Source organism: Oenanthe melanoleuca, chromosome 3 (genome assembly GCF_029582105.1).
Source record: "Oenanthe melanoleuca isolate GR-GAL-2019-014 chromosome 3, OMel1.0, whole genome shotgun sequence".
NCBI classification, from domain to species: domain Eukaryota; kingdom Metazoa; phylum Chordata; class Aves; order Passeriformes; family Muscicapidae; genus Oenanthe; species Oenanthe melanoleuca.
In genome coordinates, this window is record NC_079336.1 from 48540166 (window position 1) to 48563264 (window position 23099).

The 23099-nt window shown below is 40.6% G+C and overlaps 1 protein-coding gene across 1 annotated transcript; it reads right to left on the minus strand.

Annotated features, from left to right (window-relative positions):
- Positions 1-950: 950 nt before the first annotated feature.
- SERINC1 (serine incorporator 1) lies at positions 951-18360 on the minus strand. Its single transcript, XM_056487918.1, has 10 exons — positions 18043-18360; positions 12323-12484; positions 10669-10862; positions 7716-7795; positions 7383-7520; positions 6033-6202; positions 5849-5939; positions 4407-4548; positions 4025-4255; positions 951-2504 (listed from the first exon to the last, which is right to left on the minus strand). Exons 1-10 carry the CDS (start codon positions 18079-18081, stop codon positions 2366-2368), a joined length of 1386 nt encoding a protein of 461 aa, XP_056343893.1. The 5' UTR covers positions 18082-18360; the 3' UTR covers positions 951-2365.
- Between the last annotated feature and the right edge of the window lie 4739 nt (positions 18361-23099).

Here is a 23099-nt window from a genome sequence, read left to right on the forward strand (position 1 = left end):
GGGTCTGCTGTGCACAATTTCTGGGAAATTGTTTATCTCTAGCCTGAAGGGTTTATTGGTAAGCGTCCAGAACAAATGTTTAATACAGCAAACTCTGTCCCAGTAGTAGCACACAAAAGGGTGTTCTAATTTCCTCCTGAGAGCAGTGGTAGAGCCCCATCACTCTCCTGTTGGAGAAGCCCTTCCCCTCCTCCAAGCTGTGTGTCCTCTACTGCACTCATGGAATAGACAGGTGCTGCAATGAGTTGGTGTACTTGTGCTACAGAGCCAGAGGGGTTCCTGCCCCACTGAGTGAAGGGGCAGCTGACACAATTTAAACCAAATCATCTCAGCTTGAGCTCCTGAATTTTATATAAACAGTAAGTCAAACTGTAACTGAAAATAAAGTGAGAACCTCCAGAGCACAAAAACTGAACAAAGAGAGAAAACTGGCTTTCAGAAACTTCATAATGTAACACAGAAACCATGCTCCTGATGAACTTAGCAATGGATCTAAAATTTTTTTCCAAAGGAGTAATCTGGTCACTTATACAAGGACCTGAATCCATAGACAAAGCAATCTTTTCATCTTCTGAATTCAGCAACTTGTTCTTTGTTACAGGATCTGGAACTGCTGTAGTAGAAGTGGTGTTCAGGTGCTTTACCCAATTTTAAACAGGTGCAATCCAGTGAGGCGGCAGCAGCTGATGAAACAGGAATGCAGCTGCAGGTGGAAGGCATGTCTGTTTGCTGGGACACAACTGCCAAGGGCACAGAACTTTACCCAAGGGGCTACATGTGACCTCCCAAAAGAGCCAGGCATTCACAGGTGCGCTCTGCAGCACTGTCAGCTCTCCTCAGAACCTGACACTGCTATAAAGCATCCCCAGAAGAGGGATGAGAAGGTTACAAAAACCCTTGCAATAGCCACATCTGGCAGCAGCATGACACATCAAAAGTCATGGGACATCTTCATCCAAATTTATTTATTAATAAGGTAACAACATATTCCAAATTATTACAAGCCTTTACTAATGTTTCCATTACTGTCTCAAGTTTGACTTGACATGTCAGACTTTTGCCGTTAACATCAGTGTTCAGGTGCAGAAGTAAAATAAAAGCTTAGAGAATGACAACAGGAAGTCACAGTTACAAACACCACAGAAAGACATGAACATGGCATCTACTGCAGATTCCAGGGTCACTCCCAGTCGGGCTGCTCTAGGTTCAAGTTGTAGCAAGTAACAGAAATTACGCAGCTTATGAACTTCAGTTACAAAGCAGCAAGCACAAAAGCATTTTAAGATTTTGTAGCTGCACAGGAACTATGCCTAGATTTAGACTTTCTAGGCTCAAGGCCATCTCTGGCAATGGACATCAAGCAAAATACCTAATACAGTAAAAGATTTCAAGATTCAGAGCCCCAAATATTTTAAGAAACGCTTCAGTTGGAAGCCTCAGTAAATGCAAACCTCCTCCTTTAGTTATTGTAATTTCAGTGCTTCTTTCTCTCCACTTTTTTATCACAATACTCAATTCCTCCAAAGGGCTTACACAACTTTCACCACCCGGCTCCTTGCAAACTCTGTGATTGTAGCTTAGCCAAGAAGAAAGTGGCACACAAAACAGCAATAAATTACAGCACGGCTATGCCATTTAAACTACTTTTAAAAACAATAATAATATGTAGATGCACATTGTAAACAGGTGCCTTAAAAACATGCTTCTGAGCATCTGATACCAGGATAATTCTCCCCAGGGTGCCTGTCCTCCTGTGTGCAATGGGACGCACTGGACTGGCTCCTCTGCAGCTCCAGGTGCAAGTTTCCCCCTCTCACATCTGTGCTGAAGGTCCTGCTGACCTCAGCATGGGAAAGGTCAGGCTGTTAGTGCCAAAGTGCTGCAACATGTCCAGTAAAACCCCAACATGCTCCTCTTTGAGTCTAACAACATTTACTCAAGGCTTACTTTGGAATCAAGGCAACAGGGATCATCAAAGGCAGCCCCTCCTTTACTTGCAAAGCCTGACGTAGCACTGCTTAGTTACCCTAATTAACACTTGCACTTTTTTCCTACAACTATTTAATGCAACTGAGGGGAAAAAAAACATACTTTGAAAAGTTCTTGATCTTAACATCTCGTGCTCCCAAAGCACTCAAACTAGGAGTAATCCTATGAAAACCACCGTTATTTGAGCTCAGCTAGAAAAAGTCATTTAATGAAATGACAAGACATGATTCAAGGTAATCATGCAGGATAAAGCAGGGAATACTACCTGGACAGCACACACGCACACACACACGTATTTACACCCGCGCTATTACCCAGAATACTGTTTGTTTCAGGGACACGTGGCGCTCACAGCCTCCCTCCAGAGCAGCACGGCTCAGTCAAAGTCGCGGTTGGTGAGAACCAGCGGGGCCACCAGAGTCCACACGTACAGCACGATGCCAATCCAGCTGGAAGAGATCTTCACCCACACGGACGGCCACTTGCTGGTCATTGTCTCGTACGAAGAATCCGGGCTGTGAACCAAGGAAAAGATAAAGGATCATTTGCGATTTTTTTTTTTTCAATACAACATACTTGTGTTCCAAGCTACCCTTAAACACTGTTTTCACAAGAGATGATTTTCAACTCACACCTCAAAGGACCCTTCCTCCAGGAAGTTCACAGCTGTCTGTACAAGAACAGACTGGTGTGAAGTCTGTGTACAAAAACTACTCATACATTGGTGTCACAGGAGGTGGAAAAACAACAGCAGCACAAAAAATAATCAGTATGAGAAACTGCCAAGAAGCAGAAGTAATTACAAGGAATCTCTAACAAATCTGCAGAAAGACAATCAATAGATAGCACTCAGAGATACAAAGAATGTGTTCTGCCTTGCCAAAGGATACCATCTAGGGAAATTAATCTTCCTGATGTCAAGTAGGGCCACAAATCAAATCCACAGCAGGACTATCTATTAAGAGTTATTTCTGAAGAAAGTACCTCATAGCCTTACTTTTTCAATACAAATTGTTCTTTGCCAAGTAACTAGAGACCTTAATTTGTATTTTTTAATTCTGAAGAACATCTTATCAAGCTGTTAGCAACAGTTCACACACAGGAGGACTATTTAGTTGTGAGCACTTTTTTCAAGAAGCAGACAATGTAATTTCCTTCCACCAAGCCCTGTCACCAAATGGCTGTGGTTGGAAGAGACCACTGAGGTTCTCTAGTCAAGCTCCACTGTTCCAGCAAGGACACTTAAATCCAGCTGTCCCAGATGGCTTTGGAGTACATCTCCAAGAATGGAAACTCCACCACTTCCCCTGGCAACCTGTGCCAGTACTCAGTCACCCTAGCAATGGAGAAGTGTTTCCAGATGTTCAGAGGGAACTGCCTGTGTCTCACTGTCTGCCCTCTGCCTCTGACCGTGTCACTGGGCACCACTGAGAAGTCCTGGTTCCATCCTCTTTGCACACCTGCTTCAGGTGTTTGTATACATTGGTGAGACACTCCTCGGGCCTTCTCTTCTCCAAGCTGAACAGTCCCAGCTTTCTTAGCTTCTCATATCACTGATGCTCCAGTCCCTTCATCATCTTCATGGCTCTTTGCTGGACTCTCTCCAGTATGTTCATGTCTCTCTCTTATTGGGAAGCCCCAGAACTGGAGGAGTCACTAGAGCTAAGGAGATGAGAAGAAACACCTCCCCCTCGATCTGTTGATATAACATGTCCTTTTTCTAGCCCTCTGTACCAGACATAGGCCTAGTGCTTATTAATTTTTAATTGTTAAGACTTTAAATTCACTTCAGCAGGATCTGCTTTAGCAGTTCAGTAATTACAGGAATCATCCTAGAAAATATGACAGCTGCTTCTGAACAAGGTTGGCTAGTTTTCAAATACAGTTCCCTAACTGTAACTCAAACAGTAACTTCCCTTGAGAAGGCCCCCTCAAGACCCACATTCCAGAGCACACAACTTGTGCCTCCTTGTCCAGCAAAAAACAGCATCTTGTATGCTCCTTATCAGCACAACATCTAATCGAATGTAAATACCTGTACCAGTTGGTAAGTGTCATCATGATATACAGTGATGCCAGGAAAAGCATGAAGTGGAAGAAGGAGTAACTGTAAGTAACTCCATCCCTCTCATTATCTATAGCTCGGTGAACATCATCTCCATCATCAAGGGAGCCATCACTCCTGGGCATTCCATCCTCTATCAGTGTTGATTCATCACTGGTCAGCATCAGCTTGTTAACTTGGCTGTTGTTGGATGTCCGGATGCTGGATTTGACAGGAAAGGACATGGTACAGTTAAATACAATTATACAATTATTAAATTGTACAATTAAATTATACAATTATTAAATACAATTTAATACCCAACAGTAAGCAGTTATACAAATTAATGTGCTTTTTTTAAAAGGAATCTTACCTTGAATAGAGAACACACAGCAAAAACAGAACCAGTCCTACAATTCCTTGTGCATCCCACCACTGCACTACCTGACCTTGGGTTGGAATGGTGGTGCTGTTGTAACCAATGATGCTCAGCAGACTGGGGTTACAGCGCCTGTCTGTAAGGGAAATTGCATTAGAACTTACATAAAACAAGAACAGGACAAATATTTAATAGCACATTTCCATGCTGAATGTACAGAAATAGAAAGGAACTTCGTGACTGTAACAGTCTTTAAGTAAAATTTGAATCTAATATTAGCCTACTGAATCTCTCTAGAGCAGGGAAATGACAGTACATGGCATAAAAATCTGTCTCTTCGAGCAGATAAAAGGATTCTGAACTTATGTAAGATATGCATCTACTGCTTTACTATTCCATCTCACATAATTAGGTGCAACAAAATGAAAATTTCTGCATAATAAACTGTGTAAGAAAACAAGTTTGAAAAACATTCTATAGATAGGGTACTCGAGTTATCCCAGAACTGGAAAACAATGCCAGTAAGTCAGTTTATTATAAGTGGTTCCCAAGCCACAGCATCCACAGGTAACACTGATGAAACAGGTTAAAGTAGTAGACAGTCTTATTTTCCCATAATTACTGCCTGAATTAGATGACTCATGTATTCCATGACACAGAAGCACAGAAGATTGTCCATAACCAAGACAAAAGGGTCAGGGACCCAATTAAAACCACTAAAATTAATATCTGGTGATTCATTTTAATCACCAAAATTTCTGCACTTATTTATTTTTTTAAATATTCAACTGTTTCCACATACAATAAATAACTGAAGATTATATATAAACATAATATAAACATATAAACATATAAATCCAGTTTGAAAAAAATATAATCAGTAGTATCTTGGTCATCTAAAAAATGTGAAACCTGGTAGAGAGATGGAACTCCTAGACTCCTCAGAAGAGCTGCAGTGATCTGCAAAGTCTAAGCTTTAGAATACTGCAGTTCTGCCAGTAAAGATCAGAAATTCTTACATGCAATATAAGCAGGGGGGAAATACCTTATTCTACTATGTTGGTTGCAGAGGGGGCGGAGCTCAGAGATGTGTGGGCAAGGCCGGGTTGCTATTTTATACCTCCCCACACTGTTGCTGGGAGCATGGCCTGGGGGGGAGTAAAAGGTGAGCACACCCTGGAAGAAGTGCCACTCTGCTTCCCTCTCCCTGTCTCAAGGGAGCTTGCCTGGACCAGCCATGCAGACCCCGCCCTCCCTCACTGCTGCCCATCCCTTCCTATCCCTCAGGAGAACTGGCTCATGGCAGCACACACAACTGAGTCCTAACGCATGCACATTCTATTACCCTGTTCTAATGCTGCCCTGCAAAAGAGGTGGGAGTACTATTTACTGCTGAACTGGTCACCCAAAAAGCTCTACACTGCTACCACACTTACCTGGCTCATTGGTCATAGCTGACCAAGTCAAATACATTGTGTAAATTGTGATGACCGAAGACTGCAGCAAACCAGATCTTGGCTGAGATTCCTACACAAAGGAGTCACAAAACAGGGAAGTTAGGCAATCAAAAGTTGCAGGCATGATTTTATTGTGATAATAGGAAGCAACACAAAATTGTACCTGAATCCTTGGCAGAATTGACATTACAGAAGCACCAATGCACAGGAGCATATTAACACTGATGAATGTCTTGTTTTCAGAACAACCTTCTGGATGAGTGTAATAAACATAAAACAAGACAATAGCCACTAGAGACAGCAGATAGTTGACAGCTGTAGCAGAGAGCAGAGCTGTGAAGAAACGAAACCATAGTTAACTGGTTAATAACAGAAAGTACTAGCACTGGAATAATACTGCATGATTATCAAGTGTGGGATACAATATAGAACAAGAGTTCCGGGCACTGAAACGTAAAAGAATTTCTCAAATAGCCTGTGAAGTATTAAAAACAAACAATACATAGAAATCCTGGAGCCATGCTTGATTCTCCAATGCTCTAACAGCAACCAGGAAGAGCAAGGAGGATAAAGGAATACAGTTGTACCGCACACACTTTGCTTAACAGCTTAAATAAGAAACTGAAGAAATACTTCTCCAACAGAGGCTAAAACAGAATCTCATTTCCAAATTACATCTTAGTAAAAACATTAAATAGAGAAGTGGCCACTGAATGAAGACAGGCCACGTTGTCTTTCGAAACACCTAAATTATAACATCTGAAATACTTTATTAAAATATAATCTCTCCAGTGAGATGACTTGTATTCTCCTTCACTACCCTGGCCTTTCACTCAACATACACCTCCAAAGAATGACTGACTGGCAACCAGAAAAAACAATTATTTGAGATGACTCTACTCAACACACAGCACTAACAGGTTACCTTGCTTTTTTTAATCAGCACTAAAGGGATAGCAAAACCAGTGACTGCAAAAAGAGGAAAAAAAAAACTAAAATGCTGCAGTTGCCACTTCTCTGATATCGTGATGCACAGAAAGCTCCACCTGAATGTGAGGAAGAACTCCTTTACTTTGTGTATGACTGCACCCTGGAACAGATTGCCCAGAGACGATGCTGAGTGTCCCTCACTGGAGATATTCAAGAACCATCTGGACACAATTCTGTGCCATGTGCTCCGGGATGACCCTGCTTGAGCTGGGAAACTGGATGAGATGAGCTGCTGTGGTCCCTTCTAACCTCACCCATTCTGTGACTCTGTGAAACTCCTGTGTGAAGCCCAGGGAATGGCTCTTATTACTCAGAGGCTGCTGCACCTCTCCCTGCTTCCTCTTATTTAACTTGACATCAGAAGGATATCAATGGAGCTGAACTACACATCTGAGAAATTGGTACTTATGCATGAAGCAGCCCTTTCTGCACCGGTAAATTGAACTATTCAGTGAGTAACTTATTTAACACAATGTACATTAAATGAAATTTAAAACTTGATTGTAGTACAGTCCCTCCTTACCTGCATACCAGCATCTTGAGTTTCCTTCCTCCATTTTTTCAACCCAAGATTCATTCCAGGAATGGGCAAAGTCAATAAGCAAGACCAGCTGAATAAGAATAAAGCAGAATGCCCCAGCCATACCTACATAAAACCACACTAGAAGTAAAAAAAAAAAAAAATAAACAGTTAAGAACCATATGAGATTTACCCCCATCTCAGTGTCCCTAAACACAGAGAAGGCACTACAGTCACACAGCTACAATTAAAATTGCATGGCATCAGCATGCACTTACTTTTTTTGAAACTAAATATGATTGCACAATGATACAGAGGAAGACAATATTCCCTCACCAGTTGTAAATGGTCCCTCAGGTATGAAGAAAGCTCCAACACTAATTGCAAGTGCTGTCGCAAATTTAAAGAACCAGAATCTAAAGGGAAATAAAAAAAATAAGGCAACTGTTAAGGCAGGTCTAATTCACACATAAAATACACATCTTTAAGAGTTGGTTTTTTGGTTTTTTTCAGCTTGCTCATTCTTAACTTGCCTCACTTGAAGCAGGACAAAAATTTTATCTGCCCAAAATTTTTGTTCTCTAAAAAATTATGCTTAAACTGTGCTAGACTGAAACAGAACTTGACATGTTTCCCAAAGGTTTCTTCTTACTTGTGAATTACAAATTAGGCAGTTATAAGATGCTTATTTTTCTTCCTGAGAATATTTTGAACCAAAACAGTGAGATTACTGATTGAATTGTCTGCATATCAGAAAAATGGGTTTAAAAAATCTCTTCCTGCTTTTAATATCAAAGGTCTGGTTGGTGCCTACAATGACATAAAATATTATGCTGGAGTTCCCTACCAGTCTTGGCTCACTTCCTACATGAGAGAGATATACAAAAGTCTGGATTCTTCCCACTCAACTTCAGATTCTTTAGGCCTACAGCTGATGAGGATTTATCACAAAAACAAAAGCAAATTATTTATCCTGCACAGAAAAGACACAATCAAGTTCTAAGTCCCTGTTTCAGTGCAGTAACATTGGAATTTTTCTTCCAGTAAAAGGTATGCATTCACAGATCATCAAAACAGACCAGATGTTTCCAGAAAGCATACAAGGGAATATCCTTCACCAAAGATACACCAAACTCACCTCAATTACTAACTGTATAAATATATCCTGCACAGGGAACTTCAAACTGTTATGCCAACAAAACTGTAAGGAGGTAAAGATTGTTTTTTCTGATCCCAGTGACAGGCAGCTCCAAAAACAGACATGATGTCATCTACACACACTTCAAAACTGAATATAACAGCACACAGATATGTACCACACCCCCACAATGTCAAACACTTGTCAACTTTTCAAGTTTTCTATCCCTTCCATTTCTTCCCATACTTTGAACAAGTTTAATCTCTCCTGCCGGCTGTTTCAATCAAGTGATGGAGACCAGAAGAACAAGCGCTGGTTGTGTGGAGAGGAACTATGTGAGATGACAGAAGTGTAGAATACAGACACAAAATGAACTAATTCCCTGGGATTTAGAGAAATTACTAAATCCAATCTGAAAGTTGAATTAAGTTGAAACGTTTACAGTGCAATACAACCCCCACTAAAACTAATTTTAGAATCCACTTTTCTTTTAATCAATGTCATTCTCAATTACAGAAATAAGAATGGGTTCAAGTTTGTATATACTTAATCTCTAATTCTATACTTTTTTAAGGATCTTAATGGTCTACCCCTTATTTCATTTCACAACTGAAAACAACAGTCACCTAAAATAACACCTAAAGCTGCTGTGCATTCTGTACAAGCCAGCAACCCTCTCATAGATACACTATAATTGTTTTTCTTTTATTGTTATCATAAACCTAAGGCAAGAAACCATTCTGACTGCCACTAAAAAAGCACAGAAGGTGAACATTGGTTATAGATCATACTACTGGTTTTAACTTGCATGCAAGCATGAGAAAGTTAGTACACATATATGCAAAAATCTAGTATTCAGAGTATTTCAAATCACTGATAGACTACACCTGAAAGTATTACTGAGCACACACACAATTTCAAAAATCAAAAGCGATAAAGCTCTTCATAAAGTTCACTGTAACGCTCATTATTGAAGCAACAAGTTATTACAGAAGTGTTGAAAGTAAAGTTATTAAATATTTTACCAGTTAAATAACATAATTTTTTCCTTTTATTCTAGTCTGATGTTAGATTGGCTAAGAAGAGCAAACTGCAATGGGTTGCATAAACAGTACCTAAATTTGTATTAGAGAGCACAACTCCAAAAACTCCAAATAAGGTTATCAAGAAGATCCCAAACACTTAAGAACAATTTTAGGTAAAAAACATCCCACATCATCTAAAATCACCACATGCCTTTTTCTGGAGAGAAAAAAAAAAAAAAAAAAACAAAACAAAACACCAAAGCTCTGATACAGAATGTAGCTGAACCATTTTCTTCTTGCTCAGAACAAGCATTTTCTCTTGAAGCAGGATGGAGGAAAAGGCCGAACTGAGTTATTCTTGCTAACATATCTTAATACTGCACTCTCTTTTTCTTTAGACCAAATATCCTGTAAGTACACAAAGTAATATTCTGCTGAGTCTTAATTATTTTATTTTCCCCTACGGAAATAATTTGAAGTTTTTCTCATTTTGTGGTAGACGTGTTTAATCCTACTATACTAAATATAAAATAAAATTTTATGGCTCAGAAGTTTACAGCTTCTGTTAAATACAGTCACCTTGAAAAAGCAGTAGCCTAAGCAATCACTGTGACCACCAAGACTAGACACCATAAATGGTTTTAGGATTTTTAGCATTGGGCCTTCTTACAAGTATTTACATCTCCTTGGTTCAAGGAGCTACACTACACATAAGCAAAGCCTGGATGAAAACTACCACTTGTGTCAACACACAAGCTGAAATTGCACTATATTCTTCCATCTGATAATCCTAACTAAAATAAAAAAATAAAAGAAAATCTACCAGATAGCCAGAAACTAGATGCATAACTCAGTTCTTTTTGCAGAGGGGCAACTGAAAAGGTAGCACAAAGATAAAAGATATATACCTATATAGATGTATAAAATGTATGTGTAACTGCTATAACCTTTAAAAGAAAACTGTTCAGAAAAGAACAATCGTTCTTACAAACTTCATAGTTAAGAGGAATATAATTCTCATAGAAGAGATGATGCTCTTAAATCTTTTTATTTCTCAAAAAAATCTTTATGGAATGAAATAAAAACTAATCACTAACTCATTTGAGCACTCATTTCTGCATCTTACCCATTGTGCACTGCTGCTCTGGGGTCATTGCTGCTCTTCACTTTGATCATCAGCAAGGAGAAGAGAAGGAAGAACATGGCCATGCCAAAGCACACGCGGTACACGGCCTTGTAGCCAACCAGGACATCACAATTCACATGGCCCTGCACACCAGGAATGCTTGTGCCCAACCCTCCATCACAAAATCCAGGAATCTGTGATACATACAAGACATGTCAGTTATCTTTAAAAAGACCTTCTGTCAGTAACTATATTAATAGATTTCCAATGCACAATTCATTAATACTGCAACATTACATAACTATTAACACTTGGAAAATACGGTATTGAAGGACTGCATCATTAGCTACAGTCCAACTATAATATCAAACACATGCAAGGAAAAAAACGCCTACATACCAGCATAAAATAATATCAAATAAATCTTTCCATAGAATAGTCTGGGTTGGAGGAGACCTTTAAAGCCACCTAGACTAACTCCTCTACAACGCAATCTTCAACTACATCAAGTTGCCATCTCACCTGACCTTGAATGTTTCCAGGAACAGGACAGGGATCTTATTAACAGGTTGTTTATGTTACTAGCAATTTCAGAACTTCTCAAAGAAATGCAGTTTTCCCTGGTTGATCTAAATCAAGAGATAATCAAAGATCTGGGAACTAAATTTGGCTTGACAGTTACTATCAGGCTTATGACATATCTAGGAGGTGGCAGTCTGCTTACATCTCTTTAAAACAGACATAGCCTTTCCCAAAAAAGTACCATCACCATTAATTAGGTGTGTCCATAACTTCCATATGAAACAGCTGAGAACATTCTCTCCAGTCACTACCAGGACATGAGCAACATCTTTAGAAGTCAAATCATATTACAGAAGGCTGCAATTTTCTTTCCCAGGTGACTAACATGGCTCTTACTGAAGCTCTAATGTGGTAACTATACCAACTTAAAATAAACATTTAGAGATGAATCATTTGGGGGGGAAAAACATGAAAATCATGCCTAACCAAAGCTATCTACTGAAAAAAACAAGACTCTGCAAAACAGAACAGAAGTACATTCAACCCAAGTTCAGCGAACCTGTAAGCTCTACTGTAACTCAGATGACCACTCTTCAATTTTGTATCACATCTTCATATACCTAATAAACTGTAAGAACCTACAAACACTTCCTAATTCCATGGGTGGAAAACACAGTACTATGATTAGTGAAAAATATTTTTGTTATGCACGGCAGACTTTAAAATAGAATTTTAACTAGCACAGCACAAGGAAACTAGAAGACGTACTAGAGTGTGGTTATTTTTTTTTAATTGCAACCACAATAAAAATAAATTCAGTACTGTAAATACAAGCCTCTCAATAATACCTAATTTGAAGCTACACATACATGAATTTTCTTGTTTGATGCAAAATTTTTTCTGCTCTGATCATTTAAAGAAGAGGCTTTACCTCAAAACAGTGCTTTTCGTCAACAGAGGGAATCTTCCCACAACTTCTTTATTTGACTTACAAACAAATTAATGGTGACTGTGAAGCACAGCTGGTAGCAAAATGACCTATTTCCAAATAAAACCCATGCTTTTCAAGATGTCAGTTACTACTATCTGTGACATTTGTTCTACCAAAAATGTTAGCAATAAATAATCTGACCTTCTTCAGCTGCTCTTCCATGCCTGGTATTAGCATCACACAGGCAACGCTCACGCCAAGAAGTAAGAAGAAGGCATAAATCAGTCGAGTTATGGTGGAGTTGTTTCCACTGGGGCAGCATCGGCAAAGCAGGCACGGGGCACTTCCACACAAGCATGGTATCTGACAGAAAGACAGAACATGAATTATTTAAAAAGCTTTGGACTACTAGATTTCAATATTTAATCAGGCTGTGCAGATCATCAGATATTATGATGGAAAATGACTCATCCTGTGCATCCCACCACTGGTGCAGATTAAGTCACTGCAACACGTTACAGAGCCACCAAACAACAGCGCTTCCTGATGCGCCGCTGCACAGTGAAATTAGTGCTATGCCAGGAGTAATCACTTAGCCATTCAGAAGAAATGAAGACTGGATTCAGGACCACTTGCTCTCTTTTATTTCATTTCAGCTAAATGACATGCAAGGATTGCTTCTGTTATCAACTACATCCTGCCTTCCACAGCTACAAAGATTAAACAAACACCCCACAGGAACACGACTGTCATGTAGGTACACTTTCAGCACCTGGCACAGTAGGGATACAATCCATAAATAGCCATAAATATTTCCAAAACACAAAAAACAAGTGATAAAACCTAAATCTTGGGTTGCAAACTATTTCATATTAGCAGCTACTCATGTATCACATAATTCTGTTAGTCTGCAAAATTAACTTAGGCAATGTAGAAGTTACAAACAGTAAGAACAGTGCAAATATGCAGTACATGTGTTATTGATACCAAATATCAACAGCAAAAGTGGATGGGAATGATGTACAATTGTAATACTACAAGGGGAAAAAAAACTATACAGGACAAAATTTACCAAAATTTAATTTTCACAAAGAAAAGTGTGGAAAGAAAAAAAGGGAGCTATTTCATCAGGAAAGGGCTGGGAAGCAGGGAACAATTCTCTGCCACTTGCCGAGTGACAATTTGGGAAGTAAAAGAAAGGTAAGATCTCACAAGTAAACATTAGCCAAAGGAGAAGAGGTACAATCAGAAAGTGTGATCACTGCCCTTCTCTGAGCTACAACAAACCATGCTAACTCTGACACAGAATGATATAGAAACAGGTTAAAAACCCAGCTTCTCCTCTAGCACACAGCCAGGGGCAACTCCACCATGGGACCAAAGCCACAGGTATTCATCACTACATGAGAGACACTCAGTCAGGTAAGGATAGCAGTTAAAAGGCCACATGACCTGGACATGCCAATCACCTGGTATGACCGGCATGTGTCAGAAAGAGTTCTCAGCAGTTTAGTCACATGACAACCAAAAATGCCAGCAGTCCACTGCTACCCAAAAAGTCCCAGGGGCTGCCACAAAAAGCAGACAGACTGTCACAACATTCCTGGCAGCCTCCTGAAAACCCCTCAGGAAAAGGCCAATTGTCATTCCTACAGTTTCAACCAGACTCACACACTAGACCCACAAACTTCATCTTTTAAATAACTTCCCTGTATTCCTTTTTGGCACGTGTTCTTTCCCAAGGAGCCAAGAATTTGCACTCCACTATGCTACAGAATCATCTTTAAGTTAGCAAACTTCACCATTACATTTGAGCAAACTTTACCATTACATTTGTCTTGCTAAACCACTGAGACTAGTCAGATTCTCATTTTAAGTATTTCAGTATGTAAAAGTTATTCTATCGTCCCTCTTTTACCTTCTCCTTCACTCGGTACTGTTGGTATGAAGGTTTTGATTATAGAAAGTTTCACCTCAATATAATACAGAAATTATTTAGAGTGGGAGCAAACAGTGCCAGCAACAACCTCCCCAAGGATATGGTAGAGTCTCCATCACTAGAGGTTTTCAAGATGCAACTGGACAGGGTACCAGATCATCCCACTCAGGCCCTCTTTTCCATAAAAGACGTAGTAAGTGGACCTTTGAGACTGCTCTACAACTGCAAGCAACTACACTGGGGCACCTGTGCTTCGTAAGCAGGAAATGTATGGCAAATATTGTCTCTGAAAGCATCAGAATTTTATAGTACTACTGTCTTACACTATTTTCTACACATGCAAATAACCTTTCCAGTGAAAAATATCTCTTCTCTGTTCAAAAAATTACTTTCTTGAACTAATTCTGTCTGCATTAATATTTCTAAACATACCGTTGAATAAAAGGTTGAGTTTAGCAGAATAAAATGTGACTAGGCTCATCTGCTGCAGAAAACATGGGGCCAGGAGTACCTGTTAAAAAATTCACTTCTGCAAGGAATCCCAGTGTTACACTGCTTGTTAAATACCTAAATAATTCAAGCAATTTGCTCCTTGCCTCAGCGGAAGCAGAAGCACGAACGCTTCTACAGACAGAAGAGACCTGCAGTAGCTGAAATGAAGATGATTGTCTCCACCTCACTGGGAAACAATGTGCCTCAAGAGAGGCCATATGCCTCCACTGGAGTGTCTGAGCTCCAACACCAGCTTTTGAAATGTTTTGTCCCTAAACAGCTCACGCAGGTACATCTCTGAACAAGAGACACCTATTGAAACATGACACTATTTATACAAGCTGGCTACTACAAGGAAGCACGTTACAGTGCAATTCTCTCTTTCTTTGGCAAAAGAGAATAAAACACCTAACATTCCAACAAAACAGTGTTATACTATAGGCAAAACTACTTGTTACAGACTTCAAAAGAAGAAGCCAAAAAACACTCAGCCCATGGAATTCAGCCTATCAGCAGAGGAGACAAGGTGAGTTTGTGCCACTTTCTTCCTAAATTTAAAGCACGCCTCCCACAAAAATTTCAGTAGTAACAAACAGCAAGATACTACCATGGAGATCAAAGCTTAACTCCCCAGGTGTGTCTTAGCTTAGCCGCAGATGCAGACAAAAGTTACTCTACAATTAATTTTTCACCTGCTTCCATAAGGAAGCTTAGACAAAAGTTACTCAGACACAACTGAATAAAATCTATTGCCTTCCAGAAACTCTTTTACTTACCTATCAACTCATATTTCTTTACATTTTTAAGGACAAATAAGCAGCTCAACGGTGTTTACTAAGGCAAAATAAGAAAAGACAACCCACACACCTATTCTGGGAGCAGCCAGCTGGGCAGGCAAGTTAATTCATGCCTGCTAATCTAGTCACTTCATTCCCCAGGGCAGTGGAAATTGCACGAGGAACACGTAACAAGATGTATATTGAAGGAGACAGAAAACCCCACAAAACCACGGAAGGTCAAATGTTACTGCCCCTGATGCACAGAGAGCAAGTTTTTAATATCAAACATAATCTTCCTACTGGAGTAATGACTACATGATTATATATTGAATTAACTATTTACAAAAACACTAAGCCCCTGATGGGCCTAGTCAGAGTTTAGCTACATCATCCCTACTCTTAAGCTTAAAGACACTGAATTAATAAAGATCTTTGCCTTGACAAAGAATATTAAAGGAGCAAAACAGCAGCTCAGCTGTTTCAGAGAAGAGACCAATAGAGACAAGATGCAGCAGAGGGAAAACGGTGCTGCATTACCAATCTAGGCTGTCAGGAGCAGAAGACCTCTGGTGAGACAGCTCTGCTTTCACAGCTTTGCCCTCACCCCATCTCTCTGACAGGCTCCCCTTGCTCTTAAAAATGCTGATCTGCAGAGCAGTAACATGCAGCAGTAACACCACAAAAGCCCAGAAGACAGGAGCAGAGAATGAGGCCGGAGGAGGGGGCCTCAAGCAGAGCAGCTCTGCACAGCACAACACACGGCCCTGCAGAGGAGCAACACTGACAGCAGCGACCTCACAGGCAGAGGAACTTTGCTGGCCGTGGCACAGCCCCACTGCACCTGGCCCAGCTGCTCCCTCTCCCTCACGGTGTGCTTCCTTCTCAAAGCCACAGAGTTTGTACTGACATATCCTCAGAAACCAGCATGGACAGAATCCTATTCAGAACTGCTGTACAGGCTTTAAGTGCTGATTAGCTGTGGTTTTAAATGTGGAAAGAAAATGAACACTTTAAAACCATCAGGGGAAAGAGAAAAATAATACCAGCAAAAGGTACCCACTCTGATTCATTGAGACCTTTAAAGGAAGGGACAGAAGTTAACTACTCACAGTAAATCTGATTTAATTAGGATTATGATCTCATGTAAATCATTTTATCTAACAGGCCACTAGCTGAATTTCTCTGTAGAGAAACAAACAATCAAGAGCAACTCGACAGCGGTTCTTCATACACTACCAATACAAACAAGCTGTCAGAAAAGCTGCTTATGAACTTGAAAATGCAGTATACATTAACTGAAGTATTTGAATTAAAGCCTATAGTCACAATGTCATGAAGTATTTGACAATAATTAAAAATAATGTTAACTATGTCCAGTTAGTAATTAAAGCCTAACTGGCTACACCATTAAGTAGTACTTAAAATGTTAATGAGAGCAAAATGAACCCTGACAGTAATTAGTTAAAAGCATATTATCAGTGTTCCAGTTGATTATTTATAATCATAGCCTGGAAGTTAATTTATGCAGATTTTCCAATTCTACGATAATTCTGTATAATTTGTACATGAGATTAGGGGATTATGGATCATCTCTCTTAATTAAAGGTCACTCTGTATTAGAGGAGCCAAAGCCCATGCAATCAGATATCTCAAAAAACAGGAGCTTAAATAAATATGAGGTTTTGTTATATCACTAGAAGTGAGTGTATGAATGCTTTAATAATAGGTAATTTAATTTAATTCATGTATGGTGCAATATTTTTTGTATGAAAAATTCAGATTTTCACAATCCCACTGACACTCTTACAGCAAACATCTAACAACTCACAAGCCACTTAAATGTGTCCATATAGACAGGGTTTAGACTTGGAAAGACGTATCACTTATGAATTAAAAAAACCAATGCCTCAGTTGAAGACTCTTTAATAACTTCTTTGCTTTCCTGCATAGTGCCAGCAGTTTTAATGCCATCTCAATCTACTGTTTGCCATGAACAAAAAGCACCTGACGGTGCTGTCTCAGCACGGTGGTGACACATCACCACGGATTACTGTGCCGCGAGGAAAGGACGGCTCGGCGAGACAAAGATGCTACCAAGGGTGGAGCTGCTCAAGACAAAGCCGTAAGAAACGGGAATTAAAACAGATATTAGAATCGAGGAAACGTGCTGGTTTTGATTTTCCCGAAATAAACGCTGGAGTTCAAAGCATTTGATCAGACTCTTTACAGATTCGGGGAGAGGTGATTTCAGCGGACACCTCCCGCACAGGAACGCGGATTAAACGGAGCCCAGCAGCTCCACAGGCCGGCCTCGGTTAAGGACAAAGCTCCCCACAGCGCCGGCGAAGCAGCTCCGACGGATCCGTGCGGATCCCGGGAGCAGCCCGAGAGGGGGGAGCTCGGCGGGGCCCGTCCCTCCAGCGGCGGGGAGAGAGCCCTGCCCGGGGGAGCGGGGCCGCGGCCGCTCGGGGCGGACAGAGCCCGGCTGGGGCCCGGCTGGGGCCGGGCAGGGGCCCGCAGCCTCCCCGTGCCGCAGGAGAAGGAGGGAAGGCAGCGCCACAGCCGCCACGGGTGACACAGGCGCGGGGGGGCGACGGGCGAGGCCCGGGTGGGGAGGGGAGGAGGAGGGGGAGCACCGAACGCCGGCTCCGAGCCTGCGGCGGGCAGGGAAGGGCAGGGAGGGACCCCCGCGCCGCCCGCGTCCACCTTACCCAGCTCGCCATGGAGCAGAGGCCCAGCACGCTGCCCATGGTCCCCGGCGGGCTCGGGCTCGGGCTCCTCCAAGATGGAAGCGGCGGCCGCGGCTCCCGACGCCGTTGTTTACTGCTGCCCGCGGCGCTTCCGGCCGCTCTGACGGCACGGGCACGTCACTTCCGGCCTGCCGCCGGGAGGGGCCGAGGTCATGGAGCCGGGATGTTCCTGAGGGCAGGGAACGCTCTCTGCGCACCTGCGGGCCTGACGGGCGGAAAGGAGATCTGGCCCGGGGAGCCGGCAGCGTCCGTCAGCCAGGAACACCCGGGAGCTGCAGCTTAAAGCTCCTCCTTGGGAGCCACGTGTGGATGTAGTAAATCTAAATGTTGTATGTCAATAAACCAGATAGTCAAGGACATCTGGGAGGTAGCTTTAAGGATGTAGTAAATCAAGGTGTTGATGCACGTCTATGGATACGTTATGAACTTGGCAGAGTATTTGATGTCCATGTGTCCATTCCAATGCTAAAAGTCGCACTTCCAGCTCACAAAGACCCCTGGCCAGGTGCAGACCCTCCCTCTCTGTGGGCAAAGATGTTAGCTGCGGTTATGTGGCTCGTATGGAAATTCCTAACTGGTCATAGTAGATGAACACAGCCCTAAAATAGGAAAAAGGCCCACGGAAAAAAAAATATAGTTCTAAAAGAAAAAGTAGCTCCTAAAAATCTTTAAAAAACAATCAATCAAGGACCAGAAAAATTAGGTAATACATTGAATAATATAGACATTATAATATATACTTTTAAATACATTTATTAAAAAATACTTAATAATGAGGGTATTATAATACCTAGGATACTCTCAGCTGAAAAATACAACCCTTTCATTTGTAAAATAAATGTCTTAACATTCTTAACATTCCTAACATTGTCTTAACATTCAAAACTAGACACTGAAGAAGAATACATAAAGAAATTGGATTTTTAAATAAAATACTTAGCAGTATACATCATTTTACAAGTTAAGAACATTTTTTTCTCTTACAATTTTCCCTTCTTACTAACATGCAGTCATTACACTACTACATGCTGGGCTCAGATTGGATTTATCTGTGGATGTTGCTAAATCTATCCTTTGTAATTGATTTTAAAGGCAATACTATTTTCAGAATCAAACATGAAAAGACTTGGAAGGAATTTTTGCAGGCTGAAGGTTTGAGGCTGCAATTGCCTAGTGATAAAAAGTGGGAATAATTAATAAAATGGTTATAGCTGTTTGAAAGGTTAAGTACACAGAATTAGTGGACATTGAAAAATTTTGGAGTACTTTTAGTTCAGCCAGTAGATGCACAGCAGTAATTCTGAATGTTCACTTTTGTTTGTGCACTAATTTGAGCCAGTGAAGTGTGCTGTTCATCTTTCACGTTGCACCACCACAGCAGCCAGGAGGTCCTGAGGCACAGCATCAGCTCACAGCTAACATTGCAGCTTGCTTCATGTGATGAATGCATAATCTCCATTCCCTCTCCTTTGTGAAGCCCTTAATCTTCTTCAGAGATGAGTTTTCATTAGCTACTGATCTTTTTCCACTTCAGTATTCCTGCAATTTTCACAGTATGTTCTTTTTCTGTACAAGAATTTCTGATAGCCATGGCAGCCTATTTCTCTCCATACCAACTTGATCTCTTTTATTTCCCAATACTAAATCCCATCATTGTTCTCTGATTCAGTCATTATTTCTGCTATCTTATTTGGAGCATCTACAGGGGAAAGATACTGAAGCGTTATGTACACTTCACTGAACCAAGTCCTGCTCCTCCTTCACTACACATCTTTTCTAAGAAATTGTAAAAGAGAAAAGATCTGCTATAGGAATTTCTCTTCTGGAATTTGATTCCATTTTCAAGTCATACAGTTGCCTCACAGCATTCAGTTATATTGTGAAATACCAGTTTTACTTCATTTGAAGGGGGGTGGAATTCATCCCATCCAGATATATGTTCCAGATGGCTTCCCCAGTGTGATGTCTTCCTTCCCTGTGACGCTTTTGAGTCTGTATGAATATGATAATCATAGTTGTCCACTATTTGACTAGCCCTCTGGTTATTTCTTTTTAGAAAATAATAGCACTCAAATAGCAGAAATAACTTTTTTTTTTATTTTTATTTTTATTTGGGAGTTTCTTCCTAAAACCTGCCTTTTTGTCAGCAAATTATTGGAAAATTGTAGTTTTTCCGAACTAGAGACCACCTGTCAGTTTCATGGTCTGTACAAGCAACTGTGACCAGCTTCTTCAGTGAACACCAGATCGGCAGAGAGCCCAAAGCTGCGTTGTGGAGGATGCCAAACATGGCTACACAAGCTTTAACTTCCAGCAGAAAAGCCCATTTTGTCTCTTGAGTCCGTGTCCCCAGACCACTGAGAGGAAGGGTGAGCTAGATAGGACAAGATTCACTACTGAACAGGTTTAATGCTTTAGGCAAGGCATCACACACACAAATAGAACGTGTAAGGGAATAAAAATGCAAGTAAAAAACGGCTGTACTGGGGCTTCGCTCATCTTTGTTCTACTCATGACGAACTCATACCAAGCATCAGCATAACATTTGGAGGAAGCAAAGCGTGCTCCAAAACTGGAGCAGAAAAGCTGGGACGGCTGCTGTTCTCGCGGCGTGGACGTGGAACTACAGCTAAAGATCCTTTCCCCTAGAGGGCAGTGCAACTTAAGGAATTGAAATCTCTCTCTGGAAGAGTCCAAATGGAAATCGGCAATGAGAAGATGTGTTTTTTATCTCAACAATGTTAACAGAAAAATACTCTACAGGGAATGAATCTGGAATGAATCTGTGTACACAGTACGCTTCTACATTTCACTTACTTTATGTCATTTTCAAGTGAAAACTACAAAAACCCACCTTTTTTTTCCCCTTGATCCTCTAAATGAAAAGTAATATTGAAATAATGTCTGTGACAACAGATTGTAATGCCCAGGTTTCAATCTCTATTGTGAGAGAGAAGTGGAACACAAAAGAATGAAATTCTTATTTCTTATGGACTGTGCAAGGACTTGTAATAGAGATATCAGAAAAGTAATGGAATTCAGAGGCCATATTATTCAAGGACTGACCTAGATATAAGTCTAATGGATTCAAATAGATAGAAGTATAGAATAAATGTCCCTCTTTATCTCTCTCTTTGTGGGTTTTGTCATTTTTTCTTCTAGCAATACCTGTTTATGCAGATCAAAATCAAACAATGCAATGGGTTTAAATGGCACAGCATTATCATGTATGCTTCTAAAATGATTTTTTATCATCCTGAAAAATACATGACTGAATAAAAATTGATTAACAACATTCTTTTTTTTTTTTTTTTTGTAAATGTGTATGGATTTAATCCTTCTTTAGAAATGAGTGAATAATCTGAAACTGTTTTATACAGCTAGTGTCATGAAGCAAAGAACAAAATATCATCAGATTGTGCAAATTGCTGTCACTCCATTTATAGCAGCAGAAGATTAGATGCAGATTGGGTCAAGATTGTTATTAACATTCGTATTAAGCCCCATCACAGTCATTGCAAGTGAGAGAGAAAAACTAATTTCTACTCTATTACTGTTGTAACTGTATTGTGTGCCTGGAATAAATCTCTCCAAAGGTAAATTAACATGACAGTTTCACATCACTACATAATGCTACATTCTTAATTGGAAAAGACAGAAATATTTGTTATAAAATCAGCCCCCTTCAATTTGTATAGCATAGTATGCTTCAGTGTTTCTAAATAATTGGCATTTTGGAGACTGCTGCTAGCATTGTCACGGGTTGTGATGGATGCCTTTAAAACCCAGTACTGACAACTTTCAGTCTACTCCCATCTTCCCTACTGGTCCAGCCATGAAAAGCTTTGTGTTTGTATCACTTATCCTGGGCATAGGTCTAAAGAAACAAGTGGAAATCATCAAGGAATGATTTATTACCCTTATTTTTCATCAGCCAGCAAGAATTTAAAATCCATCTGTGTTCTTCAAAATCACCCTGTCTTGTGTGTTGGAAGGTTCACCCAGGTGAGATGCCTGAGAGTACCTGAGGATGCATCAGTGGCATTGCATTAGGCAGGCCCAGTCTCCAGAGACCTCAGGGACTTTGCTGAAGGCAGCTTTCTGCACAAGTTTGGGTCACAAGCAGTGTGTCCCCAGCTCAGTACTGGGACCACTCCTGTTTAATGTCTTTATCAACAATATGGACAAGGGGACTGAGTTGTCCCTTACTCAGTGTACAGATGGCACAGCTGGGGGGGAGTCTTGATCTGGTGGAGGGCAGGAGGGCTCTGCAGAGAGATCTGGACAGGGTGGATTGATGGACCAAGTCCAATGGGATGAGGTTCAACAAGAAAAAGTGTCAGGTCCCACTTGGGTCACAACCCCATACAGTGCTCCAGACTGGGGGAAGAGTGGCTGGAAAACTGCCTGGTGGAAAAGGACCCGGGGATGTTGGTCAACAGTCAGCTGGGCATGAGCCAGTGTGTGTGCCCAGGTGGCCAAGATCTGAAGCCAGTTGATCACTGAAATAAGTTTTTTTCAATAACCCTTAAAATATGTCCATGCACCCAACCAGCCAGCCAGCCAGCCAGCAGAGCTGTTAGGGAAAATGTATGTATTTTAAGAGAAGATAATATTTTTATTTATTTTTATATATCTGCAGGGATATTATTGGAGCTGCACTGATTCACACCAGCTGTTAGTGGTCTGTTTTGTCAATGACCTTTCTTTCATTCTTAAAGGCAGTTAAGACATATTTCCCTCAGTTATGAGTTTTGGCTAAGAATAAAGTTTGCCATTCAGGAGTGTCAATACAGAGCTTCCAATCTTTTTAAAAGGCTAATGAGGAAGCAAAGATGTAGGATTTTAGTATTTGCTCCAGAAAAGCACTTCACTGGAACAAGAAAGCGAGAACATAGTGATAATTCTGCTGTTAGGACTAATTCTTTGAGCACTGTGGCTAATTTTGAAGACATTAATAACATTGTGCAGCTTACCAGCTATTTTGAACAAATTAAGATGTGAACATGTTGTGAACC

Excerpts from the sequence above, each read along its gene's own strand:
- SERINC1 (XM_056487918.1), bottom strand. The coding sequence starts at position 18,081 with ATGGGCAGCGTGCTGGGCCTCTGCTCCATGGCGAGCTGG. Across the intron at positions 7,521-7,715 it reads TGAGGGACCATTTACAACTG|TGTGGTTTTATGTAGGTATG; the intron begins GTGAGGGAATAT and ends TTTTACTTCTAG. Across the intron at positions 4,549-5,848 it reads AGCTATGACCAATGAGCCAG|ACAGGCGCTGTAACCCCAGT; the intron begins GTAAGTGTGGTA and ends TTTCCCTTACAG.